Source organism: Trachypithecus francoisi, unplaced genomic scaffold, assembly GCF_009764315.1.
Source record: "Trachypithecus francoisi isolate TF-2019V2 unplaced genomic scaffold, Tfra_2.0 Lachesis_group20, whole genome shotgun sequence".
In the NCBI taxonomy this organism is placed as follows: Eukaryota; Metazoa; Chordata; class Mammalia; order Primates; family Cercopithecidae; genus Trachypithecus; species Trachypithecus francoisi.
The window spans coordinates 70,819,799-70,844,233 of record NW_022681466.1 but is presented as its reverse complement, the minus strand read 5'-3'; the positions used below and the strand labels follow the sequence as shown (position 1 = coordinate 70,844,233).

General features: G+C 49.4%; 1 protein-coding gene across 1 annotated transcript in view; it reads right to left on the bottom strand.

Moving 5' to 3' along the window:
- PITPNA (phosphatidylinositol transfer protein alpha) overlaps positions 1-24,435 on the bottom strand; it is a 44,926-nt gene that overhangs the window by 3,158 nt on the left and 17,333 nt on the right. The window contains exons 5-11 of the mRNA XM_033185187.1: positions 21,514-21,521; positions 20,053-20,127; positions 18,007-18,090; positions 15,491-15,568; positions 15,240-15,350; positions 14,341-14,463; positions 493-559 (exon numbers count right to left, since the gene is read on the bottom strand). Of these exons, the coding sequence (XP_033041078.1) occupies positions 515-559; positions 14,341-14,463; positions 15,240-15,350; positions 15,491-15,568; positions 18,007-18,090; positions 20,053-20,127; positions 21,514-21,521 (524 nt within the window). The 3' untranslated portion in view covers positions 493-514. The remainder of the gene's footprint in view (positions 1-492; positions 560-14,340; positions 14,464-15,239; positions 15,351-15,490; positions 15,569-18,006; positions 18,091-20,052; positions 20,128-21,513; positions 21,522-24,435) is intronic.

Below are 24,435 nucleotides of genomic sequence, written 5' to 3'. Positions count from 1 at the left end.
CCTGTGATGAGGGCAGCTTGGTGTGGGATCGAGGGTGTAAAGGAAGGAAATGAAAAACAGATACAACAGTGGCTTCTAACAAAAGCTGTCTGGCCAGCAAGTTTTCCAAGGGGGAAGGGCAGGTAATGGCAGCTTTTGGGAGCTAGGAACTGGCGCTGGGAGGGCCAGGGAGGGCCCAGCATGACAGCTGCAGCGTGAGATAGATCAAGGTGCCGAGGGGAAGAGTGATTAGCAGCAAATGAACTTCCCTTCTATGTCCACCACCCTCCCTGTCCATGTCTCTATCTGGGTGGTTCTTTGGAAAATGTCCCTGAAATGTCCCAATAGCCATAATCTCTTCTAGTGGAAGCAAAGAGCTGTTTAGCATGGCAACCATCATGACTAGAGGGAAGGAGGAATAGGTTTTCTGACTCCATAGTGAGCTGCTGAGGCCTTGAAACCCAAACTGATTTTAGTGTCTGTGACACACACAGTGAGAAATTTGGTACATACAGTGCAGAGGGGAAGGGTGGCTTTAGTCATCTGCTGTCATTCCTTTCACTGGGTCCTTTTTTCTCATCTGGAAAAGAAAAAGCAGGAAAAATGGAAGGCTCCTGCTGCTGATGGAACTCCCGCCTTCTCAGTCCTGCCCATCGGTGGGGTGGGTCATATTTTATGTACAAAGCAAGATACTGAAGGACAGAATTCTATATATGGACTCGAAGCCATACATTTCCAGGTCTGTCACTGGCCTCACCATCCATGATTTCTAGTTCTTTTCCTTGTGTCACGGTGTTTGAAGCACCTTTGTTTTTTTTGGTAGAGAGGTGTGTGTGCGTGAGGGTCGTCCTATGTTTACCACGCTGGTCTTGGACTCCTGGCCTCATGCAATCCTCTGCCTCAACCTCCCAAAGTGCTGGGATTACAGCACAGGTGTGAGCCACACTTTGTCCCTCTCTGTTTCATTCACTTATTCATTCAACAAATACTTACGAAACATCTTTTTGTGTGTGTGTGTGAGGAGTCTTCCTCTGTTGCCCAGGCTGGAGTGCAGTGGCACAATGTTGGATCACTACAACCTCTGCCTCCCAGATTCAAGCGATTCTCCTGCCTCAGCCTCCCAAAGTGCTTGGATTACAGGCGTGAGCCACCGCATGCGGCCTCAGTGAGGCATCTCTTTAGTGCTAGGAACTTCCAGAGCTGGGGATCTTTAGCTGTGAACTAAACAGACCAGTTCTCTCCTCAAGGAGCTTATATTCTGGGGCAGGGTGGGCAGAGAACAAACATTCATCTATCAGCTGGGACTGGGGGCTCCTCGGATAGAGACCGACCGTGGGTAAGTGCTAGTTTAGGTAGTTACGGAAGCCTGTCAGCGAGGTTTGAGACGAAACCTGAAAGAAAGGAGGGAGAAAATCCCGTGGTTCTCCAGGAGAGGAGCGCTCCTGGCAAAGGAACAGAACTTCCCTTTCCTGACCTGTTTAAAAGTGGGCACAATGGGCCGGGCGCGGTGGCTCAAGCCTATAATCCCAGCACTTTGGGAGGCCGAGATGGGCGGATCACAAGGTCAGGAGATCGAGACCATCCTGGCTAACACGGTGAAACCCCGTCTCTACTAAAAAATACAAAAAACTAGCCAGGCAAGGTGGCGGGTGCCTGTAGTCCCAGTTACTCGGGAGGTTGAGGCAGGAGAATGGCGTGAACCTGAAAGGCGGAGCTTGCAGTGAGCTGAGATCTGGCCACTGCACTCCAGCCTGGGCAGCAGAGGGAGACTCCGTCTCAAAAAAAAAAAAAAAAAAAAGTGGGCACAATGTGGTGTCAGAACTAGGCACAAGGATGCAGAGGTGGAAAGTGCAGGAGCAGGTCTCAGATCCACAGATGTGCGAGGCTGCTGGAAAACAGGATGGGGGCTTCTCTGGAAGCACCGAGTGGTCCCTGTCACTGGCACCTTCCAGGCAGAAACAGACATCACTTACTGGGGATGCTGTAGATGTGATCTCTCTAAAATCAGTTCTGACTTGAAAACTCTATCCTATGTGAAGAATGTCAATAACATAAGTATTTCTTCACTATCCATTAGTTTTCTGCTCAACTTTTGTTCTTTATAACAACTTTTGTTCTTCAACAAACTTTGAGCACCTAAGAGCACAGCTCCTAGAATCAAACTCCCTGGACCATATTCTGTTTGGTTTGAGACAGGGTCTGGCTCTGTTACCCAGGATGGAGTGCAGTGGCGCAATCATGGCTCACGACAGCCTCAACCCCCCTGGCTCAAGTGATCCTCCTGCCTCAGCATCCCAAGAAGCTGGGACTACAGGCATGTACCACCATGCCTGGCTGACTTTTTTTTTTTTTTGAGACACAGTCTCACTCTGTCCCCCAGGCTGGAGGGCAGTGGCGTGATCTCAGCTCACTGCAAGCTCCGCCTCCCAGGTTCAAGGGATTCCCCTGCCTCAGCCTCCCCAGCAGCTAGGACTATAGGCACATACCACCACGGCCGGCTAATTTTTTTTTGTATTTTAGTAGAGACGGGGTTTCACCATGTTGGTCAGGATGATCTCAATCTCCTGACCTCGTGATCCGCCTGCCTTGGCCTCCCAAAGCGCTAGGATTCTAGGCGTTAGCCACCGCGCCCGGCTGCCTGGCTGATTTTTAATTTTTATTTTTTTTGGTGTGTGTGGGGACAGGGTCTCATTGTGTTGCCCAGGCTGGTCTTGAACCCCTGGGCTTAAGTATTCCTCCCGCCTCAGCCTCCCAAAGTGCTGGGATTACAGGTGTGAGCCACTGCGCCTGGCCTGGCTTGTATTCTGACTCTATCACTAATTGTAAGTTACTGCACTGCTCTCTAAGCCTCAGTTTTTTCTTTTTCTTTCTTTTTTTTTTTTTGAGACGGCGTCTTGCTCTGTCGCCCAGGCTGGAGTGCAGTGGTGCGATCTCGGCTCACTGCAAGCTCCGTCTCCTGTGTTCACGCCATTCTCCTGCCTCAGCCTCGCAAAGTAGCTGGGACTACAGGCGCCCGCCACCACGCAAGGCTAATTTTTTGTATTTTTAGTAGAGACGGAGTTTCACCGTGTTAGCCAGGATGGTCTCAATCTCCTGACCTTGTGATCTGCCCGCCTCGGCCTCCCAAAGCACTGGGATTACAGGCGTGAGCCCCCGCACCCGGTCTTTTTTTTTTTTTTTTTTGAGACAGGGTCTCACTGTGTCACTCGGGCTGGAGTGCAGTGATGCGATCACCATGCCAGGCTAATTTTTGTATTTTTTGTAGAGATGGAGTTTCGCCATGTTGCCCACGCTGGTCTCACACTCCTAGACTCGAGCAATCTGCCCACCTCAGCCTCCCAAAGTGCTCGGATTACAGGTGTGAGCCACTGTGTCTGGCCTAAGCCCCAGTTTCTATAATAATAAAAGAGAGAGAAAAGTACATGGGGTTGTGATGAAGATTAAGATCTTCAGCTGACTGCAGTCAGGAGTTCAAGACCAGCCTGGTTAGCATGGTGAAACCCCGTCTCTACTACAAATACAAAAAAAATTCATAGGGCTGCTGTTAAGATTAAAAGAAATAATGTGTGGCCATGATTTAATACAGTGCTTGGCATAGAGCAAGCATCAACAAATGTCAACCATTGTGATTTTTTAGTATTATTTACTGAAAAATTGTTCAATATTATTTAAGTTGCAAAGGTGAAATAAACAGATTATTTACAGAAATGTTAAAAAAAATTATCTAGGCATTGTGGCAGGCGCCTGTAATCCCAGCTACTTGGGAGGCTGAGGCAGGAGAATTGTATGAACCCGGGAGGCGGAGGTTGCAGTGAGCTGAGATCGCACCATTGCACTCCAGCCTGGGCGAGACTCCATCTCAAAAAAGAAAAAAACAAAAATTTCAAGTACTTAGCATAGCAGAGTGCTTGACATGGAGTATGCATTCAGTATTTGGGACCTATTGTAGAGATAAAAAATTATTTGAGATGCTGTTCCAAATGTTATTTATGTTATATAATAAAAAATTATTATTATTGTTATTTTTGAGACAGTCTCGCTCAGTTGCCCAGGCTGGATTGCAGTGGTGTGATCTCGGCTCACTGCAACCTCTGCCTCCTGGGTTCAAGTGATTCTCCTGCCTCAGCCTCCCGAGTAGCTGGGATTACAGGCACATGCCAGCACACCTGGCTAATTTTTGTATTTTTAGTAGAGACGGGGTTTCACTATGTTGGTCAGGCTGGTCTCGAACGTCTGACCTCGTGATCCTCCTGCCTCGGCCTCCCAAAGTGTTGGGATTACAAATGTGAGCCACCGCGCCCGGCCAATAAAAAATTATTTGAGACCCCGTTTCAAATGTTATTTATGTTACTCTTTCGTTCCAGACACCGTCCTATAGCAAAGGAGATGTTGTATAGAAGCTCTGAAGAACCTGGAATTTTAAGGCACAGCCCACTTCAGAATTGTGTTCTAGTCATTGAAAATTTCATACTGCCACATTTTGTGGAGATTCTATCTCTGGCAGTAGTTCTCCACTGGAAAATATTTTTTTTTTTTTTGAGACCGGATCTCACTCTGTCGCTCTGTCACCCAGGCTAGAGTGCAGTGGCGCGATCTCAGCTCACTGCACCCCCCACCTCCCAGGTTCAAGCGATTCTCCTGCCTCAGCCTCCCAAGTAGCTGGGATTACAGGCACCCGCCACCATGCCTGGCTAATTCTGTATTTTTAGTAGAGACGGGGTTTCTCCATGTTGACCAGGCTGGTCTTGAACTCCCAACCTTAGGTGATCCGCCTGCCTTGGCCTCCCAAAGTGCTGGGATTACAGGCGTGAGCCACCACGCATGGCCAGCTTGTCATATTTTTAAAAGACAACCCTGTGATATTAGATTGGAATTAGATGCATTTGTATGAACATGATATATGATGCAGACACGGAAATAACTATAGATGTACAAGTCTCCTAGCTCTATCCTATGAGAAGGTCTGGCTGGGAGCTGCAGTACCCTAGTGGAAATAGGCACACCCAGCACCCAGATCCCATTTCCAAACACCCCTCTCTACTATACAGAAGCAGGGCTCCTTGAAGATGTGGCCAGTTACAGAGCTGGGTCATGAAAAAACAAGCCAAACCCAGAACACCTTGTTGTGCTTCAAGGGGACAGCAGTAACCTCACCGGTAACTGCACGGAAAGACACAGAATAGGATGAAAAGAACACAGTCTGTGACATTCGGGCTTCAGATACACCAGTGGGGTCTAATTGTGCAGAAACATCAACAAATCCACATTGAAAGACATTCTACAAAATTGTACTATCGTTTTGAAAGATGTTACCATTGGCAAAAACTGGGTAAAGGGTACATAGATCTTTCCACATCATTTTTTTTTTTTTTTTGAGATGGAGTCTCCCTCTGCCGCCCAGGCTGGAGTGCAGTGGCCAGATCTCAGCTCACTGCAAGCTCCGCCTCCCGAGTTTATGCCATTCTCCTGCCTCAGCCTCCCGAGTAGCTGGGACTACAGGCGCCCGCGACCTCGCCCGGCTAGTTTTTTGTATTTTTTAGTAGAGACGGGGTTTCACCGTGTTAGCCAGGATGGTCTCGATCTCCCGACCTCGTGATCCGCCCGTCTCGGCCTCCCAAAGTGCTGGGATTACAGGCTTGAGCCACCGCGCCCGGCCCACATCATTTTTTTTTTTTTTTTGAGGCGGAGTCTCGCTCTGCCACCCAGGCTGGAGTGCAGTGGCCGGATCTCAGCTCACTGCAAGCTCCGCCTCCCGGGTTCACGCCATTCTCCTGCCTCAGCCTCCCAAGTAGCTGGGACTACAGGCGCCCACCACCTCGCCCGGCTAGTTTTTTGTATTTTTTAGTAGAGACGGGGTTTCACTGTGTTCGCCAGGATGGTCTCGATCTCCTGACCTTGTGATCCGCCCGTCTCGGCCTCCCAAAGTGCTGGGATTACAGGCTTGAGCCACCGCGCCCGGCCCACATCATTTTTTATAACTGCAAGTGAATCTGTCAATCATTTCAAAATAAAAGGTTTGGTGCAGAAAGAAAGCTGGCTGGGTGTGTTGGCCCATGCCTACAATCCCAGCACTCTGGGAGGCTAAGGTGGAAGCATCACTTGTGGCTGGGAGTTTGAGACCAGCCTGGACAACACAGCAAGATCCTGTCTCTAAAAAAATTTTAACAATTTAAAAAATTCGGTAGGCATGGTGGCCTGCACCTGTAGTCCCAGCTACTTGGGAGGCTGAGGTGGGTGGATCACTTGAATCCAAGCATTTCAGGCTGCCATACTCCAGCCTAGGCAACAGTGTGAGACCCTGTCTTATTCTGTCACCCAGGCTGGAGTGCAACAGTGTGATCTCGGCTCACTACAATTTCCGCCTCCTGGGTTCAAGCGATTCTCCTGTCTCAGCCTCCCAAGTAGCTAAGATTACAGGCGCCCGCCACCACACCTGGCTGATTTTTGTATTTTTAGTAGAGACGGGGTTTCTCCATGTTGACCAGGCTGGTTTTGAACTCCTGACCTCGGGTATCAGCCCGCCTCGACCTCCCAAAGTGCTGGAATTACAGGCTTGAGCCACCATGCCCAGCCTAAACTGTATTTAAAAAGCAAACAGGGCCAGGAATAGTGGCTTGTGATGGTAATCCCAGCACTTTGGGAAACCAAGGTGGGAGGATCATTTGAGACCAGTAATTCAAGATCAGCCTGAGCAACATATTGAGATCTTGTCTCTATGAAAATAAAAAAATCAGGTGGAGTGGTGGGCACCTGAAGTCCTAGCTACTTAGGAGCTTAACATGGGAGGATCACTTGAGCCCAGAAGTTGAAGGCTGCAGTGAGCTATGATCACAGCACTGCACTCTAGCCTAGGCCACAGAGTGAGACTCTCTGTTTTTTCTTTGTTTAAGAAAAAGAGCCGGGCGCGGTGGCTCAAGCCTGTAATCCCAGCACTTTGGGAGGCCGAGACGGGCGGATCACGAGGTCAGGAGATCGAGACCATCCTGGCTAACATGGTGAAACCCCGTCTCTACTAAAAATACAAAAAACTAGCCGGGCGAGGTGGCGGGCGCCTGTAGTCCCAGCTACTCGGGAGGCTGAGGCAGGAGAATGGCGTGAACCCGGGAGGCGGAGCTTGCAGTGAGCCGAGATTGCGCCACTGCACTCCAGTCTGGGCGACAGAGCGAGACTCTGCCTCAAAAAAAAAAAAAAAAAGAAAAGAAAGAAAGAAAACAAAGGTATTCCCATAATTGGGGATGTTGGCTGATGTTCCAGATGGTCTGCCATCACTGCCAGCAGGTTGGAGGGAATGAAGACTCCATGAGGGGCTGGGTGTGGCGGCTCACACCTGTCATCCCAGCACTTTGGGAGGCCGAGGCAGGCAGATCACCTGAGGTCAGGAGTTCGAGACCATCCTGGCCAACATGGCGAAACTCCATCTCTAATAAAAATACAAAAATTAGCCGGGCGTGGTGGCGGGCACCTGTAATCCCAGCTATTCGGGAGGTTGAGGCAGGAGAATCCCTTGAACATGGGATGTGGAGCTTGCAGTGAGCTGAGATTATACCACTGCACTCCAGCATGGGCGACAAAGCAAGACTCCGTCTCAAAAACAAAGAGACTCCATGAGGGCAGTGTCATCCTTCACATACAGGGATCCTGCAGCCTCTGCAGCTCCTATGAAAGTTTTAGAGGCTGGGCGCAGTAGCTCATGCCTGTAATCCTAACACTTTAGAAGGCCGAGGCAGGTGGATTGCTTGAGCTCAGGAGTTCGAGACCAGTCTGGGCACCACGGTGAAACCCGTGTCTACTAAAATACAAAAATTAGCCGGGTGTGACATCGTGCGCCTGTAGTCCTAGCTACTTGGGAGGCTGAGGCAGGCGAATTGCTAGAACCTGGGAGGTGGAGGTTGCAGTGAGCCGAGATCGTGCCACTGCACTCCAGCCTGGGCGACAGAGCGAGGTTCTGTCTCAAAAAAAAAAAAAAAAAAAGTTTTAGGTTCTTGGCTGGGCACGGTGGCTCACACCTGTAATCCTAGCACCTTGGGAGGCTGAGGCGGGTGGGATCACCTGAGCTCAGGAGTTCGAGACCAGCCCAGGCAACATGGCGAAACCCTGTCTCTACTAAAAATATAAAAATTAGCTGGGCGTGGTGGCGTGCACCTGTAGTCCCAGCTACTCGGGAGGCTGTGGCATGAGAATTGCTTGAACCAGGGAGGCAGAGGCTGCAGTGAGCAAGATCGCACCATTGCACTCCAGCCTGGGTGACAGAGCGAGACTCTGTTTCAAAAGAAAAAAAAAAAAAGAAAACAAGTTTTCTTAAAAATTTTTAAGTGAATTCTCTTTTCTGAGTCTCACTATCTAAAGAGTTAATGGCCAAAGGCCCAAGAGGTTCTTCTTCAGTGAATTATAAAATGTCCTTAATTTCTGTGAGCCACAGTTTCTTTATCTATAAAATGAAACTGATACCTGTGTTATAGGTTGCCATGAAAATTGGGTGATGTAATACATGTGAAACTCTTAGCATACATGATAGGCACACAGGAAGTCCTCAATACATGTTAGCGTCTATTAATAATACAAACATTTTTATTACTACCGTATTTGGGAGACAGTGAGTTCCCCATTACAGGCAGTAATCACGCATAGGCTGGTAGGAAAGCTGCAGAGAGGACTCAAGCACTGAACATATAATCGGACCAAATGACCTTTAAGATACCTCCTTCCATTTTTCAGAATATGGGCCTCTTAAGAGAGCAAGAGCTTGGGAAAGGGAGAAAAAAGACAAGCTGGGGAGAAAGAGAGAGAGACAAAAACTGCTTTCCTACAGGCACGTTATTTCCAGAAATTTTTTCTTTTTAGGGCAAAGAACTAATCTCTTGATCCCTTGCTTCCCAAATCTTTAAGCCTCATTCAAGAATGGTGGGTCCACCACACAGGGACTAGAGTTACAGCAGTGGTGGCTGTGGCCTTACAGTGACCCTTCATCACTCACAAACAGAATCTGCCTGCACTAGACGACTGCGTATTGGTGTAGAGACTAACAGTCATAATTCCTATTGCAAATGTGCAGTTAATCACAGCCCATGGAAGACAGGCATCTATCTCTATTCCTCCCCCAAACCCTACGACATGACAGTAAAGGAATTTAAAAAGATAAAAACTATGAAGACAACAAGAACAGAGGACACCACAGCAGGTAAGAGCCAGTTAACAACCTTCTGGGAGATGGAAAAAGGACAGAAGAGTCAGTAGCTAATTTGCAGAGCAGCAGAAGCTTAAGTGCCTGGAGAATGGGGAGCCGAGAAGGAGCTGCAGGTTCTGCAAAGGCTCAGGTAGGGAAGCACCAGGTCCCGCTGCAGGCAGGAGTACCAGGTGTGGCTGAAAACTGACTGGTGACTTGTTTGAAAGTCCAATGGAGAATGGTTAGGACCTGGTGTTCCCTTCTGCTCTGGAAGTCAAGCAACCACTCTGCTTCCCTTCACAGCAAAAGCCAGAAGGTTCAGTCTCAAGCACTGAGAGAACCCTGACATCAGGACCCCAGGTGCTGCTAGCGGGAAGGTGGGCAACAGGCAGAATATGAGGGGATTAAAGTTAAAGCCAACCAATGGCACAATGAGCCTACTGGGACCTTCCCCAGGGTGGCCTCCGGAATGCTGGCTGCCTGCCTCTCCCCCAGCAAGAGACGGGGGAGCCCTCTCTAGGGAAAGTGAGAAGCCTCCACGAAGAAAAGACTCCAAGTCCTGATGTAGAGGTTCCCCCGCCCACTGTAACTACCGAGTGCCCCGACGTAGAGGTTCCCCCACTGTACCAAGTACCCTGAGGTGGAGGTTCCCCCACTGTAACTACAGAGTATGCTGAGGTGGAGGTTCCCCCACTGTACCTACCAAGTGTGCTGAGGTGGAGGTTCCCCCACTGTAACTACAGAGTATGCTGAGGTGGAGGTTCCCCCACTGTACCTACCAAGTGTGCTGAGGTGGAGGTTCCCCCACTGTAACTACAGAGTATGCTGAGGTGGAGGTTCCCCCACTGTACCTACCAAGTGTGCTGAGGTGGAGGTTCCCCCACTGTAACTACAGAGTATGCTGAGGTGGAGGTTCCCCCACTGTACCTACCAAGTGTGCTGAGGTGGAGGTTCCCCCACTGTAACTACAGAGTATGCTGAGGTGGAGGTTCCCCCACTGTACCTACCAAGTGTGCTGAGGTGGAGGTTCCCCCACTGTAACTACAGAGTATGCTGAGGTGGAGGTTCCCCCACTGTACCTACCGAGTACCCTGAGGCAGAGGTTCCCCCACTGTAACTACAGAGTATGCTGAGGTGGAGGCTCCCCCACTGTACCTACCAAGTGTGCTGAGGTGGAGGTTCTCCCGCCCACTGCAACTACCAAGTACCCTGCAGTGAAGCCCACCCACTGATGTGAGGAAAGCCCCTCACATGAAACAGAATCCAACACAAACTGGACAAAGAAGCTCAGAGGAAACGGAGGGAGTAGAGAGAGGCCTCAAAAAGCAAAAACCAAAACTGCCGCTTCAGAAAAGGAAGAGAAAGGAGAAAAGATGTATTAATAAAGAACACAGTCCTGGCTAACACGGTGAAACCCCGTCTCTACTAAAAATACAAAAAACTAGCCGGGCGAGGTGGCGGGCGCCTGTAGTCCCAGCTACTCGGGAGGCTGAGGCAGGAGAATGGCGTAAACCCGGGAGGCGGAGCTTGCAGTGAGCTGAGATCCGGCCACTGCACTCCAGCCTGGGCGACACAGCAAGACTCCGTCTCAAAAAAAATAAAAAAATAAAAAAAATAAAAAGAACACAGAAGAAATGCTTAAAAATAATTAACAGGGCCGGGCGCGGTGGCTCAAGCCTGTAATCCCAGCACTTTGGGAGGCCGAGACGGGCGGATCACGAGGTCAGGAGATCGAGACCATCCTGGCTAACACGGTGAAACCCCGTCTCTACTAAAATATACAAAAAATTAGCCGGGCGAGATGGCGGGCGCCTGTAGTCCCAGCTACTCGGGAGGCTGAGGCGAGAGAATGGCGTAAACCCGGGAGGCGGAGCTTGCAGTGAGCTGAGATCCGGCCACTGCACTCCAGCCTGGGCGACAGAGCGAGACTCCGTCTCAAAAAAAAAAAAAAAAAAAAAAAAAAAATAATTAAGAGGAGAGAGAGAAGTTAACATTGGAAAAAAATCTTCCAGAAAGCGGGCCGGGTGCCGTGGCTGACGGCTGTAATCCCAGCACTTTGGGAGGCCGAGGTGGATGGTTCACCTGAGTGGGGGTGTTCAAGACCAGCCTGGCCAACATAGCAAAACCGTGTCTCTACTAAAAAGGCAAAAATCAGCTGGGTGAGGTGGTACACGCCTGTAGTCCCAGCTACTCGGGAGGCTGAGGCTGGAGAATCACTTGAACCTGGGAGGCAGAGGTTGCAGTGAGTTGATATCATGCCACTGCATTCCAGCCTGGGCGACAGAGCCAGACTCTGTCTCAAAAACAAAAAACAAACAAACAAAAACAACTCCCAGAAAGCAGACTAAAAAGGAGAGAAAAAACAGAAAAAATTAGGAAGTCAATTCACAGGGTCCAATGTCTGGCTAATAAAAATTCTAGAAAGCAAACAAAACAGGAAAGAAAATTATTACATAAATAATACAAAAACATTTTCCAGAACTGAAGAGATCTTTTGATTTAAAGAGGCCACCAAGGCCAAGCGCCATGGCTCACACCTTTAACCCCAGCAGTTTAGGAGGCTGAGGCAGGCGGATCACCTGAACTCAGGAGTTTGAGACCAGCTTGGCCAATATGGTAAAAACCCCGTCTCTACTAAAAATACAAATATTAGCTGGGTGTGGTGGTGGGCGGCTGTAATCCCAGCTATTTGGGAGGCTGAGGCAGGAGAATCACTCGAACCCGGGAGGCAGTGGTTGCAGTGCGCCAAGATTGTGCCACTGCACTCCAGCCTAGGTGACAGAGCACGACTCCATCTCAAAAAATAAAAATAAAATAAATAAAGAGCCCACCAAGTCAGAGCCAAATGAATGAACGGAGCAACCCTACCACATTATTATGCAGTGCATATCACACACCAGCCAAGCAGACCGTCCATGTAAAGACTCAAAAAAACCCTAAGGATATAGACCATTGTCCTTCAACATACTGGGGGGCAAAGCGTTAGTTCCAGGAGCCCCACATATACCAAAATCTGTGTGTACTCAAGTCCTCCAATTAGTGCAGAATCAGCTCATGAAAACTTGGCCTTCTGCGTATGTGGGTTTCACATTCCATCAACACTGTATTTTTGATCTATATTTGATTTACAATAATCCACCTGTAAGTGGACCTGCATAGTTCAAAACCATGTTGTTTCAGGGTCAAATGTACACATAAAAACTAAGCTAGCAAAAAGAAGGGAGGCAATTATTAACTTGTTTTTAGAAAACAAAAAATTCTTTGGGAGGCCGAGATGGGCGGATCACAAGGTCAGGAGATCGAGACCATCCTGGAGAACACAGTGAAACCCCGTCTCTACTAAAAATACAAAAAACTAGCCGGGCAAGGTGGTGGGCGCCTGTAGTCCCAGCTACTTGGGAGGCTGAGGCAGGAGAATGGCGTGAACCCGGGAAGCGGAGCTTGCAGTGAGCTGAGATCCGGCCACTACACTCCAGCCTGGGCGACAGAGCAAGACTCCGCCTCAAGGAAAAAAAAAAGAAAACAAAAAATTGTACACAAAGCGAATTAAAATCAGAGTAGACTACAGGGCTCACTGGGAAAAAGAATGACAACATCATCATAATGTAAACACCAAGTAATGAATTAGCCAAATATGGTGATAGTGAAGGATGGAGAGGGGACGTGTGCGAATAGTGGGTGGGTAAGAGAGCTAAATCTTCCATAGGAAGAAGTCAACAGTTAACATCTGAAGTGAAGAAATTCAGAACTAAGAGCAAGCTGGGCACAGTGGCTCACACTTGTAATCCCAACACTTTGGGAGGCCAAGATGGGAGGATCGCTTAAGCCCAGGGGTTCAAGACAGGCATGGGCAACAAAGTGAGACCACGTCTCTACAAAAAATTTTAAAAAATCAGCCAGCGTTGTGGCACACGCTTATGGTCCCAGCTACTCGGGATTGAGGTGGGAGGATTGCTTAAGTCCATGAGGTTGAGGCTGCAGTGAGCTGCGATAATGTCACTGCACTCCAGCTTGGGCAACAGAGCAAGACCCTGTCTCAAAAAATAATAATAATCATAACTAAAAGGATTGGCCGGGTGTGGTGGCTCACGCCTGTAATCCCAGCACTTTGGGAGGCCGAGGCAGGTGGATCGTGAGGTCAGGAGATCGCTATCATCCTGGCCAACATGGTGAAACCCTGTCTCTACTAAAAATACAAAAAAATTACATCGGGCATGGTGGCGGGCGCCTGTAGTCCCACCTGGGGCAAGGAGGGAGAAGTGATGGCAGTTCTTATGAAACAGCTTCCCGCCTTACTATATTTTTAGCTCCAAGAGGCAGGAGGGCCCAAAATTGCATTTAGAGGGAAGAGTACAGGGGAGTGATTAAGAGCTGTGGTTCTGGGGTCAGAGAGTCCTGAGCTCTTACTCTAACCATATCACCTACAAGACAGTGTGACCCAGGGCACAGCAGCATTAAGCTCTCAGAGCCTCCACTTCCTCATCTGAGGGTGGGGAGAGCAGCAGCGCCTCCTCACGGGGCATTGTGAAGACTGCAAGATGTTGTAGGTAAAAGCCCTGAGAATGGTGCACAGCACACAGTGAGTGCTTGAAGGTTACTGACTGACAGTCTCAGAGCTCTGAGTGGGCCTCTCAGGGAAGCGTCAGCATCTTCAAAGGAGGCATGAGGAGCGCTGGGTCTTTAGGCTGCTAAGGAACAGCGAACCCTCCTTCTGCGATCCATGCCAAGACCAAAAAAAGGAAAGCAAAAGCTCCCAGCTCTGACAGCTCACAACGACCGTAGAGAGCCACCAGCGGTCACCTCCTGCGTGCGCTGCGACTGTCCTCTGTGTAATGTGCATGGTATTAATGGTCACCCAGCCTGCCTCCTCCCAGGGTCACCTCCAGCTCTGCCACCCCGCACGCTCTTCCCCACCAGGCTCTGAAGCATCGCTGCAGCAGCTGTATTACCCACTTGGCATTCGGCACACACTGCCATATTTGTCTCTGTGGATACGCCAAGACTTCAACTCAACTGTCAATTCAAGAGCACAGGCTGTTTTCTTCCGTATAGTGCCCACGTATTGCCCAGCAGGATACCTTCCCCGCAGCAGACACTGACGTGTTCCCAGAACTACAGGACGGTGCTCTCAGGGAAGTGCCCAGCAAAACAGTCTCCTTAATCTTCACGCATTTATCTAATTGAGAGCCTCCACTTACTTCATCCAGCTGTCTCTTCGTCTCTTCTTCCATCCTTCGAATGTCGTCCATGGTCAGGTCAACCCACTTATCGAGCCAACAGAACAGCTGCCTGTGGAAGTTTGTAAACAGACGCCTCTCTTGCTATGTAGAAAAGAGGGAACCACGTTAGAACGCAGGAGGCGAAGGCCGCTGCCAGAGCCCTTCCCCCCAGGCACTCCACACAGATACCCACACTAGACTAGGGATGGGAGGAGGAGTGATGCCCGGCTGGTTATCTGGGTCAGCCATGGGTCAATGACCTTTGCCTTCCTGTGTCTAACAGGTATGGCTTCACATAGGAGGGAGCCCCCAAGAAAGAAGGACGCCTACCTCATGCTAGGCCCTCTGCCCAAAGCACTAGCCAGACAGCAGCCCATGAACTCCTAGGCAAGCCAAGGGCCCCAAACAACTGCCACATTTCTTCCTGTCTCTGGTGTCTAATGCCAGATGGAAACTGGCCAGCGGCTATGAAATGTGGCGCAAGTGAGGCTCAAACACGTCGGAGGATTAAAAGGCTATAAAACTCCTTAGATCTGCCCAGCAGAGTAATTCAGGGCACTGGCCAATCTGGCTCACAGTACCTCTTGCCTTTTAGCTGCAAGAAAAGAAAGACTGAGTTTTATTTGTAGGTCAGTCATAGCAAGTCCCTTCCTGTGGCCTTCTTTGGCCTCGGTTTCCTTCCCTGTCACATGTGGTGCCCCTGGAAGGACAGCATTAAACCGTAAGACACTTAAGTGCAAGGGAAAGTGCACATCTGGGAAGTCAAACTGTGAGGTGTGCTCACGCTGGCAACCCTGCCATGAGGTCACATGGGCTGGGCCATACACCCCCCGCCGCACACACGCAGTCACTGGGAAGGCCTCAGCCGAGCTACTTACCTTATGGATAAAGTTTTCCACTTTGCTCTGCAGGCCCCACCACTTGAACTTGACAGTCACCAGTTTGTATGCACACATATACGGGCAGTCCTTCTGGTTTACAAGTTCTTGCTGCATGAGAAATATACCCACGGGTAGGCAAGTAACTACGGGCAGACCTCAGGCCGTCCCAGCTCAGCCCAGCCATTCCCCTCCGCAGGGGCGGCTCACCCGCACGCGGCCACCCCCTGGCAGTGGGGTGTCAATGGTACCTTCCAGTTGGGGCCCAAGGGTCCTCGGCCTGTTTTGATAGATTTAAATTTTGCTGGGTCTTCCTCTGCCTTGTAATCCTGAGAGAAATTGTGGAAGTGGGGTTGGAGGGGAGTGGGAGGGGGAGTGAGAGATGGGGAGAACAGATTTTTCATTAGCATTCACTTCATACCAGATCTTGATGCTGATGGCGCAAAGCAAATATGGGAAAATGTTACAAACAAGATGTAGAACTGTTGACATTAGCCTCGGAGGAGAGTTCTCTGTGATTTTCTCTGACAGGGTTTGTTTTCCATTTTGCCAGTGTGAAGGTCTCACCAGACTGTCTGAGCAGGCCCATATTTACAGTCTTGAAGACAGAGAATTTCAACCTGGGATGAGCAGCCAAATCACCAGGGAAGACTTTTTTATTTTTATTTTTTAATTTCTTTTATTTTTCTGAGACGGAGTCTCGCTGTGTTGCCCAGGCTGGAGTGCAGTGGCGCGATCTCAGCTCACTACAAGCTCCGCCTCCCGGGTTTACGCCATTCTCCTGCCTCAGCCTCCCAAGCAGCTGGGACTACAGGCGCCCGCCACCACGCCCGGCTAATTTTTTTTTTGTATTTTTAGTAGAGACGGGGTTTCACCGTGTTAGCCAGGATGGTCTCGATCTCCTGACCTCGTGATCTGCCCGCCTTGGCCTCCCAAAGTGCTGGGATTACAGGCTTGAGCCACCGCGCCCAGCCGGAAAGACTTTTTTAAAACATAGATTTTTGAGTCACTCCAACTAGAACCCAGTGACTGAGAATATCTGCAGGTGAGGGTAGCACAGATCTGTTTTTTGTTTTTTTAAATCTCTGCAAGTGACTCTAAAACACAGCCAGCACTCAGAATAACCAGGTGTCCCTCCTTAACTCTTCCAGTGCCATCTCCTCTGGCTTGTTTTCACAAAGTCAGTCCTGGAAATGTTCACTGTATGGAACCCATCTACTACTGCAGAGTCTCACTTCACGGATTTCTAATGCAGTCAATTTCCTGTGTTAAACCACAACAAAAGTTCAAATTTCAGGGAAATACAAACTCATAGCATCTACTTAACAAAAATAACAAAGATAATAAATTTCTCTCTCTCATGAAGTATTTCCCAAAGCTGAGAAGGTTTTTTTTTTTTTTTTTTTTTTGAGACGGAGTCTCACTCTGTTGCCAGGCTGGAGTGCAGTGGCCGGATCTTGGCTCACTGCAAGCTGTGCCTCCCAGGTTCACGCCATTCTCCTGCCTCAGCCTCCCGAGTAGCTGGGATTATAGGCGCCCGCCACCATGACAGGCTAATTTTTGTATTTTTATTAGAGACGGGGTTTCACCGTGTTGGCCAGGCTGGTCTTGAAGTCCTGACCTCAGATGATCGGTCACCTTGGCCTTCCAAAGTGCCGGGACTATAGGCGTGAGCCACCGTGCCCGGCCTCAAAATATCTTAAGTACAGAGTGACCACAGGAAAGACGTATCACATCCCTGGGATACCAAGAGCAAACACGCATTCGAGTTAAATTCCTGTCTTTTTGGCCGGGCGCGGTGGCTCAAGCCTGTAATCCCAGCACTTTGGGAGGCCGAGACGGGCGGATCACGAGGTCAGCAGATCGAGACCATCCTGGCTAACATGGTGAAACCCCGTCTCTACTAAAAAATACAAAAAAACTAGCCGGGCGACATGGCGGGCGCCTGTAGTCCCAGCTGCTTGGGAGGTGAGGCAGGAGAATGGCGTAAACCCAGGAGGCGGAGCTTGCAGTGAGCTGAGACCCGGCCACTGCACTCCAGCCTGGGCGGCAGAGCGAGACTCCGTCTCAAAAAAAAAAAAAAAAAAAAAAAAAAAAAAAAATTCCTGTCTTTTAATCCCAACAGAGCCTCTGCCGAGTAAGAATGGTAATGAATGAGGAGGAATCTAACCCCTTCATTCCATGAGCAAACACTTCCTGGGTGCAAAACAGTGAGCAAGCAAGACCTGGTCCCTCTTCTGACCAAGGTCATGGTCCAGCAGTGGACTGTCCTAACACTCACTGCTGCAATGTGTGTTACGCTGAAAAGCCACCACCAACTTCTTGAGGGCAGAGGACCTGTCTTTCCATACATTCTGCATCCCTCACCTGGAACCCAGAGATCCTGACAATATTCCACAACACAGTAGGCAGGAAATAAATGTTTTTTTAATTACTGAGTTGGAAAAATAAATTTGAGAACTGGTGCTCTGATTTTTCAGGCTAAGCATCATTTTAGCGGGGCAAAATACTGTAGCTACAGCACCTACAAAGTCCAGTAATAATTTTCAGAGGCCAAACAGGGCACATAAATTTGGGCCACTAATTATCTGGTGGTATCCCCAACTCAAGACAAGAAGACTCCTAATACTCACTTTTAAAAATAAAACAAAGAATACACATCAGAATTTCCTTTTGTGCCAAGTTGGGTATGGTTTCCTGGTTTCTCTAACATTGAGAAGTCATTTCTGCATCTCAAAGGCCACCCACATCTTTAGACAGATCCTACCTTGCTAAGCACTTGGCTTCGATCTGCAATGTCTATATATATGGCTTCCACATGTTTCCACGTCTCAGGCTCCAGCTTATGCACCTGCGGGAACAAGTGGGTCACCACTATGCAGTTTTCGTCAGCTATAAAATACCCTTTAGGGAGAATGGACACCTAGAAACTGCCATTCCCAAAGCCGCAGATGTAAGATTCCTACTGGTAAGTAATTATATAATTACATACAAAATTATCCAAAGAAATGGGAGAATGGATTTTTTTTTTTTTTTTTGAGGTGGAGTCTCGCTCTGTTGCCCGGGCTGGAGTGCAGTGGCCGGATCTCAGCTCACTGCAAGCTCCGCCTTCCAGGTTCACGCCATTCTCCTGCCTCAGCTTTTTTTTTAAGAGACGGGGTCTCATCATATTTCTCAGGCAGTGGCTATTCACAGGAGTGATCACAGCACACGCTGGCATGAACTTCTGGGCCCGAGTGATCCTCCTGCCTCAGCCTCACGCCTGGGCCAGAGTGATCCTCCTGTCTCTCAGTGTCCTGAGCAACTGGGACTGTAGGTGTGCAGCACTGCACCCAGGTGGATGTTTTGTTCGTTTGTCTGAGATGGAGTCTTGTTGCGACGCCCAGGCTGGAGTGCAGTGGTGCGATCTTGGCTCACTGCAACCTCTGCCTCCTGGGCTCAAGCGATTCTCCTATCTCAGTCTCCCAAGTAGCTGGGATTACAGGTGTGTGCCACCACACCCGGCTAATTTTTGTATTTTTAGTAGACATGGGGTTTCACCATACTGGCCAGGCTGGTCTCAAACTCCTGACCTCAAGTGTCCCGCCCGCCTCGGCCTCCCGTCCCCCGCCAGCCCTTGCTAGATTTTAAGTAGACATGACTTAGAACGAATGCTCTGACTGTTCAGGCCAAACGCCACTTCTGCAGGTCAAAATGCTTTCTGGTGTTTATGGTGCCCACACCATTTCCACATGCTCCCTGCTGTACAGACAGTAGACCCTTCCAGAGATGGTGCCTGTTTAGCAACACGCTGATAATTTGCATCAGGCTGTACACGCATATAATACAAAATTATGACACAAATTCAAAACGGACAAAAGGATACAACAGAGAGTAACCAGAGTAATTCTTCCTCTTGCTTGTCCCCCGCCCTCACTCTAGTAACAGCCACCTCTAAGAGATCCTACATGCAAACATCCATGTGCGTGGACTTTCCTTTGAATATGAAGGGCGGCATGTACACATACTGTTTCATCACTTCCATCCTTAACTAAACAGTAAACCTGACGACTGCTCCCTACTGGTTTTTTCATGGCTGCAAGGATGTCACTACTTGGCTGCACCACAATTCATTTAACGTTGTCCTACTAACGGGCTCTTACGTTGTTTTTTGTTTTTGGAGACAGGGTGTCTGTCGCTCTGTTGCCCAGGCTGGACTGCTCTGGTGCAGTCACAGCTCACTGTGGCCTTCACTTTCTGGCCTCAAATGATCCTCCAGCCTCGGCCTCCAGAGTAGCTGGGACCACAGGCACATACCACCATGCCCAGCTAATTTTTTTTTTTTTGGTAGAGACAGAGTCTTGTTATGTTGCCCAGTACGGTCTTACATTGTTTTAAATATTTGGCTACACAAAGAAGACTGCAGTGAGTCTCCTTGTACATATGTTATTTCACACGTGTGAAAATAACTATCTGATCAACTCCCAGGCATGGAAATGCTAAAGGACAGGTGTATTTTTACATCTGGGGAGTTACTGCAAACTGTACTCTAGAGAAAACTGTAATTTTGGTCTTTTAAAAATACAGCTCCCGTGTGCCAGGAAGTGCACCAATCCAAGCAGCACGAGAAAGCCCCATAAAAAGTTCTGGAGAGCACGTTTTGCAAATGAGAGACACAGCAATCCCATGCTGGTAAGGCAGGTCTAGGCAGAGGCCACTGCCTTCCTGGCCAGGCACAAGAGGACCAGAGAGAGGACCCCATGGGAGCGATGGAGAAGTTACAAGGGCAGAGACTCGAGACCTCACCCTGGGGTTCCTGGGAACTACTACTCACGTTCTCCAGCGTGCCAAGATCTGGTTTGTGCCAGGTTTCAATTTTAATCAGAAAGTCTTCTTTCATGTACTCATTCTGGAAGAAGGAAAAGAAATACATGAAAGTCACAGGTTCACAGTTGAGAGTAACCACCTCCCATTACTGGAGATGGGCATTAATGGATCACGGGCAGCTGGGAGATTCCAGCCTCTGCCTTCTAGTAACAGCTAACTTGACTGGGAGCCCACGACACACTAGGCATGCACGATTCCCACATTCCCAGGCATTCAATCCGCACCCCAGCCTGAGAGCTCTGTGGAATCACCCTCATTTTACAGATGAGGAAAGTGAAGTTCAAAGAGGTTAGGTGACTAACCAAAGTCACAGAGATCGGGCTGGGCATGGTGGCTCCCACCTGTAATCTCAGCACTTTGGGAGGCCAAGGCGGGTGGATCATTTGAGGTCACGAGATCGAGACCAGTCTGGCCAACATGGTAAAACCCGTCTCTACTAAAAATTCAAAATTATCCACGCGTGGTGGTGGGTGCCTGTAATCCCAGCTACTCAGGAGGCTGAGGCAGGAGAATCGCCTGAACCCAGGAGGCAGAGGTTGCAGGGAGCCGAGATTGCACCACTGCATTCCAGCCTAGGTAATAGCAAGACTCTGTTTCAAAAGAAAAAAACACAAACTCACAGAGATCATGACAGAGTTGGGCCTCAAAACAGGTTTGTCTGACCTCAAAAATCCATGCATTTAGCCACTCTAGCATACTTCAGTGTGCCAAGTGCTGATGGGTAGTAAGTCGTGTGGAAAGGGCACAGGAAGATTTCCTAACCCATCAAAGATACTGACCACGGCCCCCTTCCCTCCAGCTAGCCTGTGGCTGAGACCTTCAGTTCTCCTCTCAGTAACTCAACCCTTCAAGCTAATTATTGTTCCTGCTTCTTAAAAATTGGAACTTCTCAAAGGAGACACACATTAACCCATTAACTCCTCAGCAGGAACCAGTTTCCCAGAGACAGCCAGTGTTTACCGGCAGGGACAAGGCACTCAGATGGGTGTGCTGAATAGTGGGGGTGGGCAATGACAGAGGGGATGGCTGTGGAACAAAAACCCCCGCTGACTTCACGATTTTGCCAAGGGTCAGCGCTCACTGGGGTCAATAAGATGCACAGATGGCAAAGGGATGTCGGTCAGGTCAGCTGAATGGAGATCTCTCCACAACCTTGAAAAGGTGTGACCTGGGGAGGGACGGCCTCGAGCCACTGTGTACAAGTCAGACTCACAACCAGGATGCACCTGATGGAGCCACAGGCCATCATGCCAGTTAACAGGTTCCTTGTTAGTCCGTTGACAGGACTGAGCCTCAGCAACTCCAAACATCAGCCAAGGGAAAGAATACCCGAGACCACCAGTGCAGTTACGTTTCCTCTCCTGTTCTCACATATCCTCTACAGTTCCAACCCCTCGCCAGTACTTACTGTGATAACTGCTCCCAGGCAAGGACATGGAAAGAAGAGAGAAAAAGATTAATGAGGATGAAGAAACATCTGCCCCCCCCACGAGGAGGATGAATGGCAAGTTCTTCACTCCCTGTGGCTTATTCCACAGTCACCTCCAAGCCCCAGGGAGTCAGAAATACCTTGATGCACCAACCCACAAATTTCACTCAGACAAATGTCCCAAAACGCCAAATAGGGAATTTAATTAAAGCGACGCCACCATGGGCTTCCTGGGATTCTTCTCGGCAGGGCACTGACAGGGACCGGCTCTGACCAGGGGAGGTGCCGCAACCCATCACTCTCCCATCAGAGCATTCCCAGGCGCCTCCCACCTCCACCCCAGCCTCTACCTCCCGGGGCCCAGAGCAGGGGGCTTGGGGCCAGGCACTGTCTCTGCCTCCTGCACCCTTCCTCTCGCTGTAATCAAATCTCCCAGGCACTGCACTCCTGCTCATTGTAATGGGAACCTCTTAGAAGGATGGCTCAATTATTTATCAGAGAAAATGACTGCAGCTCTCATGTCACTGGGGAGTGGACTAGCTACTCCTGAGACCGCCCGGTTCATTCTGTACCCTCTGAATTTAGGAGCTATGTCCGTTTCTGCGGGCTGCCCACTGCCATGTTTGTAGAGGATGCGGGGCTAACAAACTCCATAAGTGAAATGAAGGTTACCCCTGAGCACAAAATGAGGCAAAGTTGAAATATAAAGAATAAGAGCCATCATGTACAGAAATAACCCAAAAGACTGTAATTTCCCCAACCCAATGAAAGACACTTAGAAGAAAGTACCAGATTAAGATCACAACCGAAAGGCCTCCGCTGAGGTAACCGCCTGTGAGCAGCTTCAAGAAAACCACGTTAGAACAAGAAAAGGAAATGACGGGTACAGTATCTCGTCGGCAGAAACTTTGCTGTGCCCTGGTGGGCCCGGGAGCCCCAGCCCGCGCATGTGGCATCTCTGGCAGTGCCATCCCTGCAGTGGGGGCAGCAGTGCCAGGCTGGCCTGGTCTGATGACACCAGCCATTAAACTTCTCCAGCTAAGCACCTCTTCTGAATCCATCTGCTCTAAGAAAGCCTCTCCTAGTTCGGCCTCTCCGAGATGTGCTCATCAACGGACCCAAGAATCTGCTCATTCAGCCAAGTGGATGTTCTTCGCCACACACTGGCATTCTGATTGTAATTTGGTTTCTCACGTAGAAGAACCCACAAGGAAAGAATGCCCTGATCATTCAATGGGATGCCTGGTTTCGGCAGTCATTCTGCATTTTAGTGTCACTTCACAGATGGGCGCTGGGGTTTCTATACATTTGTCTTTGTGAGACCCTGAGAGACATATCCACTCAGTTCTGACAAACTGGCTTTCCGAAACCATGAGGGTGACAGCCCTTGCTCACCTTTTCATGCCAACTTTGGTGACCAAACAATCCTCCCCAAACTTTCTCCAGCCCTCCCAGGCCCTCAAACACCTCTGCATTCCAGTATTCCCTGTTGTGCAAACTGTAACCCGAGGTACACAGAAAAGCCGCAGGAAACCTTTTGCAGTGGGAGAGCAGGGATTTCCAAATAAGACTAATAAGGCATTTTAAAAGCATGGCAGGGCCACGTGCAGTGGCTCACGCCTGTAATCCCAGCACTTTGGGAGGCCGAAGCGGGCAGATCACCTGAGGTCGGGAGATCGAGACCAGGCTGGCCAATATAGTGAAACCCCGTCTCTACTAAAAATACAAAAATTAGCAGGGCGTGGTGGCGCGTGCCTGTAATCCCAGCTACTCAGGAGACTGAGGGAGGAGAATTGCTTAAACCCAGGAGGCAGAGGTTGCAGGGAGCTGAGATCACACCGCTGTACTCCAGCCTGGGTGACAGAGCAAGACTCTGTCTCAAAAAATAAAAAAATTTAAAATAAATAAATAAAAGCATGGCTTAGCGATACTGCATCCAGCTGAGGGCTATGGTTCCAGGAAGGGATGGAGGGAGAGACAAACTTTCTCTTCCTTTTCCCACTTTCATTCATTCACAGACCAGCTCCTCACTCACCCTCTCCTCACTTCCACCCCATCAGCTTCAATGGAAAATCTCTTCCTTTTCCCGCTTTCATTCATTCACAGACCAGCTCCTCACCTACCCTCTCCTCACTTCCACCCCATCAGCTTCAACGGAAAAAGAGAGAGGGAAACAAGCTAAGAATAGCAAGGGCTGATCATTACCAGGGCGTCCCAATCTGTCCACATTCCACTCATAGTAAGGCAGAGCCTTCCAGAAGCCACGGGGCATTTTACTTCACGCTCCTTCATCTATCTTCCTTCAGACTTGGATCTACTGAGGCCAAGCTAAGATGTCTGAACTAATAACCTCTCTCCCATCAGCCCCCAGAGGGAACTGGAAAGTAACCTTCCTTGCCTATTTTTACCTCTTTTTTTTTTTTTTTTTTTGAGACGGAGTCTTGCTCTGTCGCCCAGGCAGGAGTGCAGTGGCGCGATCTCGGCTCACTGCAAGCTCCGCCTCCCGGGTTCACGCCATTCTCCTGCCTCAGCCTCCCGAGTAGCTGGGACTACAGGCGCCCGCCACCGCGCCCGGCTAATGTTTTGTATTTTTAGTAGAGACGGGGTTTCACCATGGTCTCGATCTCCTGACCTTGTGACCCGTCCGCCTCGGCCTCCCAAAGTGCTGGGATTACAGGCGTGAGCCACCGCGCCCGGCCTATTTTTACCTCTTAAAAGAGCAAGTGTCTAACTAAACAGATATAAGATCCAACATATCCATTCTGTGTGAAGGTGTGTCCTGAACAGGAGGGCAGTACTCACTGAGGAAAGCAGCCTTCCTTCCCCTACTCCCTGTCTCCATGAAATAGTTAGAAATTATATTTTTCCAGAGGAGCTCCAGTGGCGCAATCGGTAAGCGCA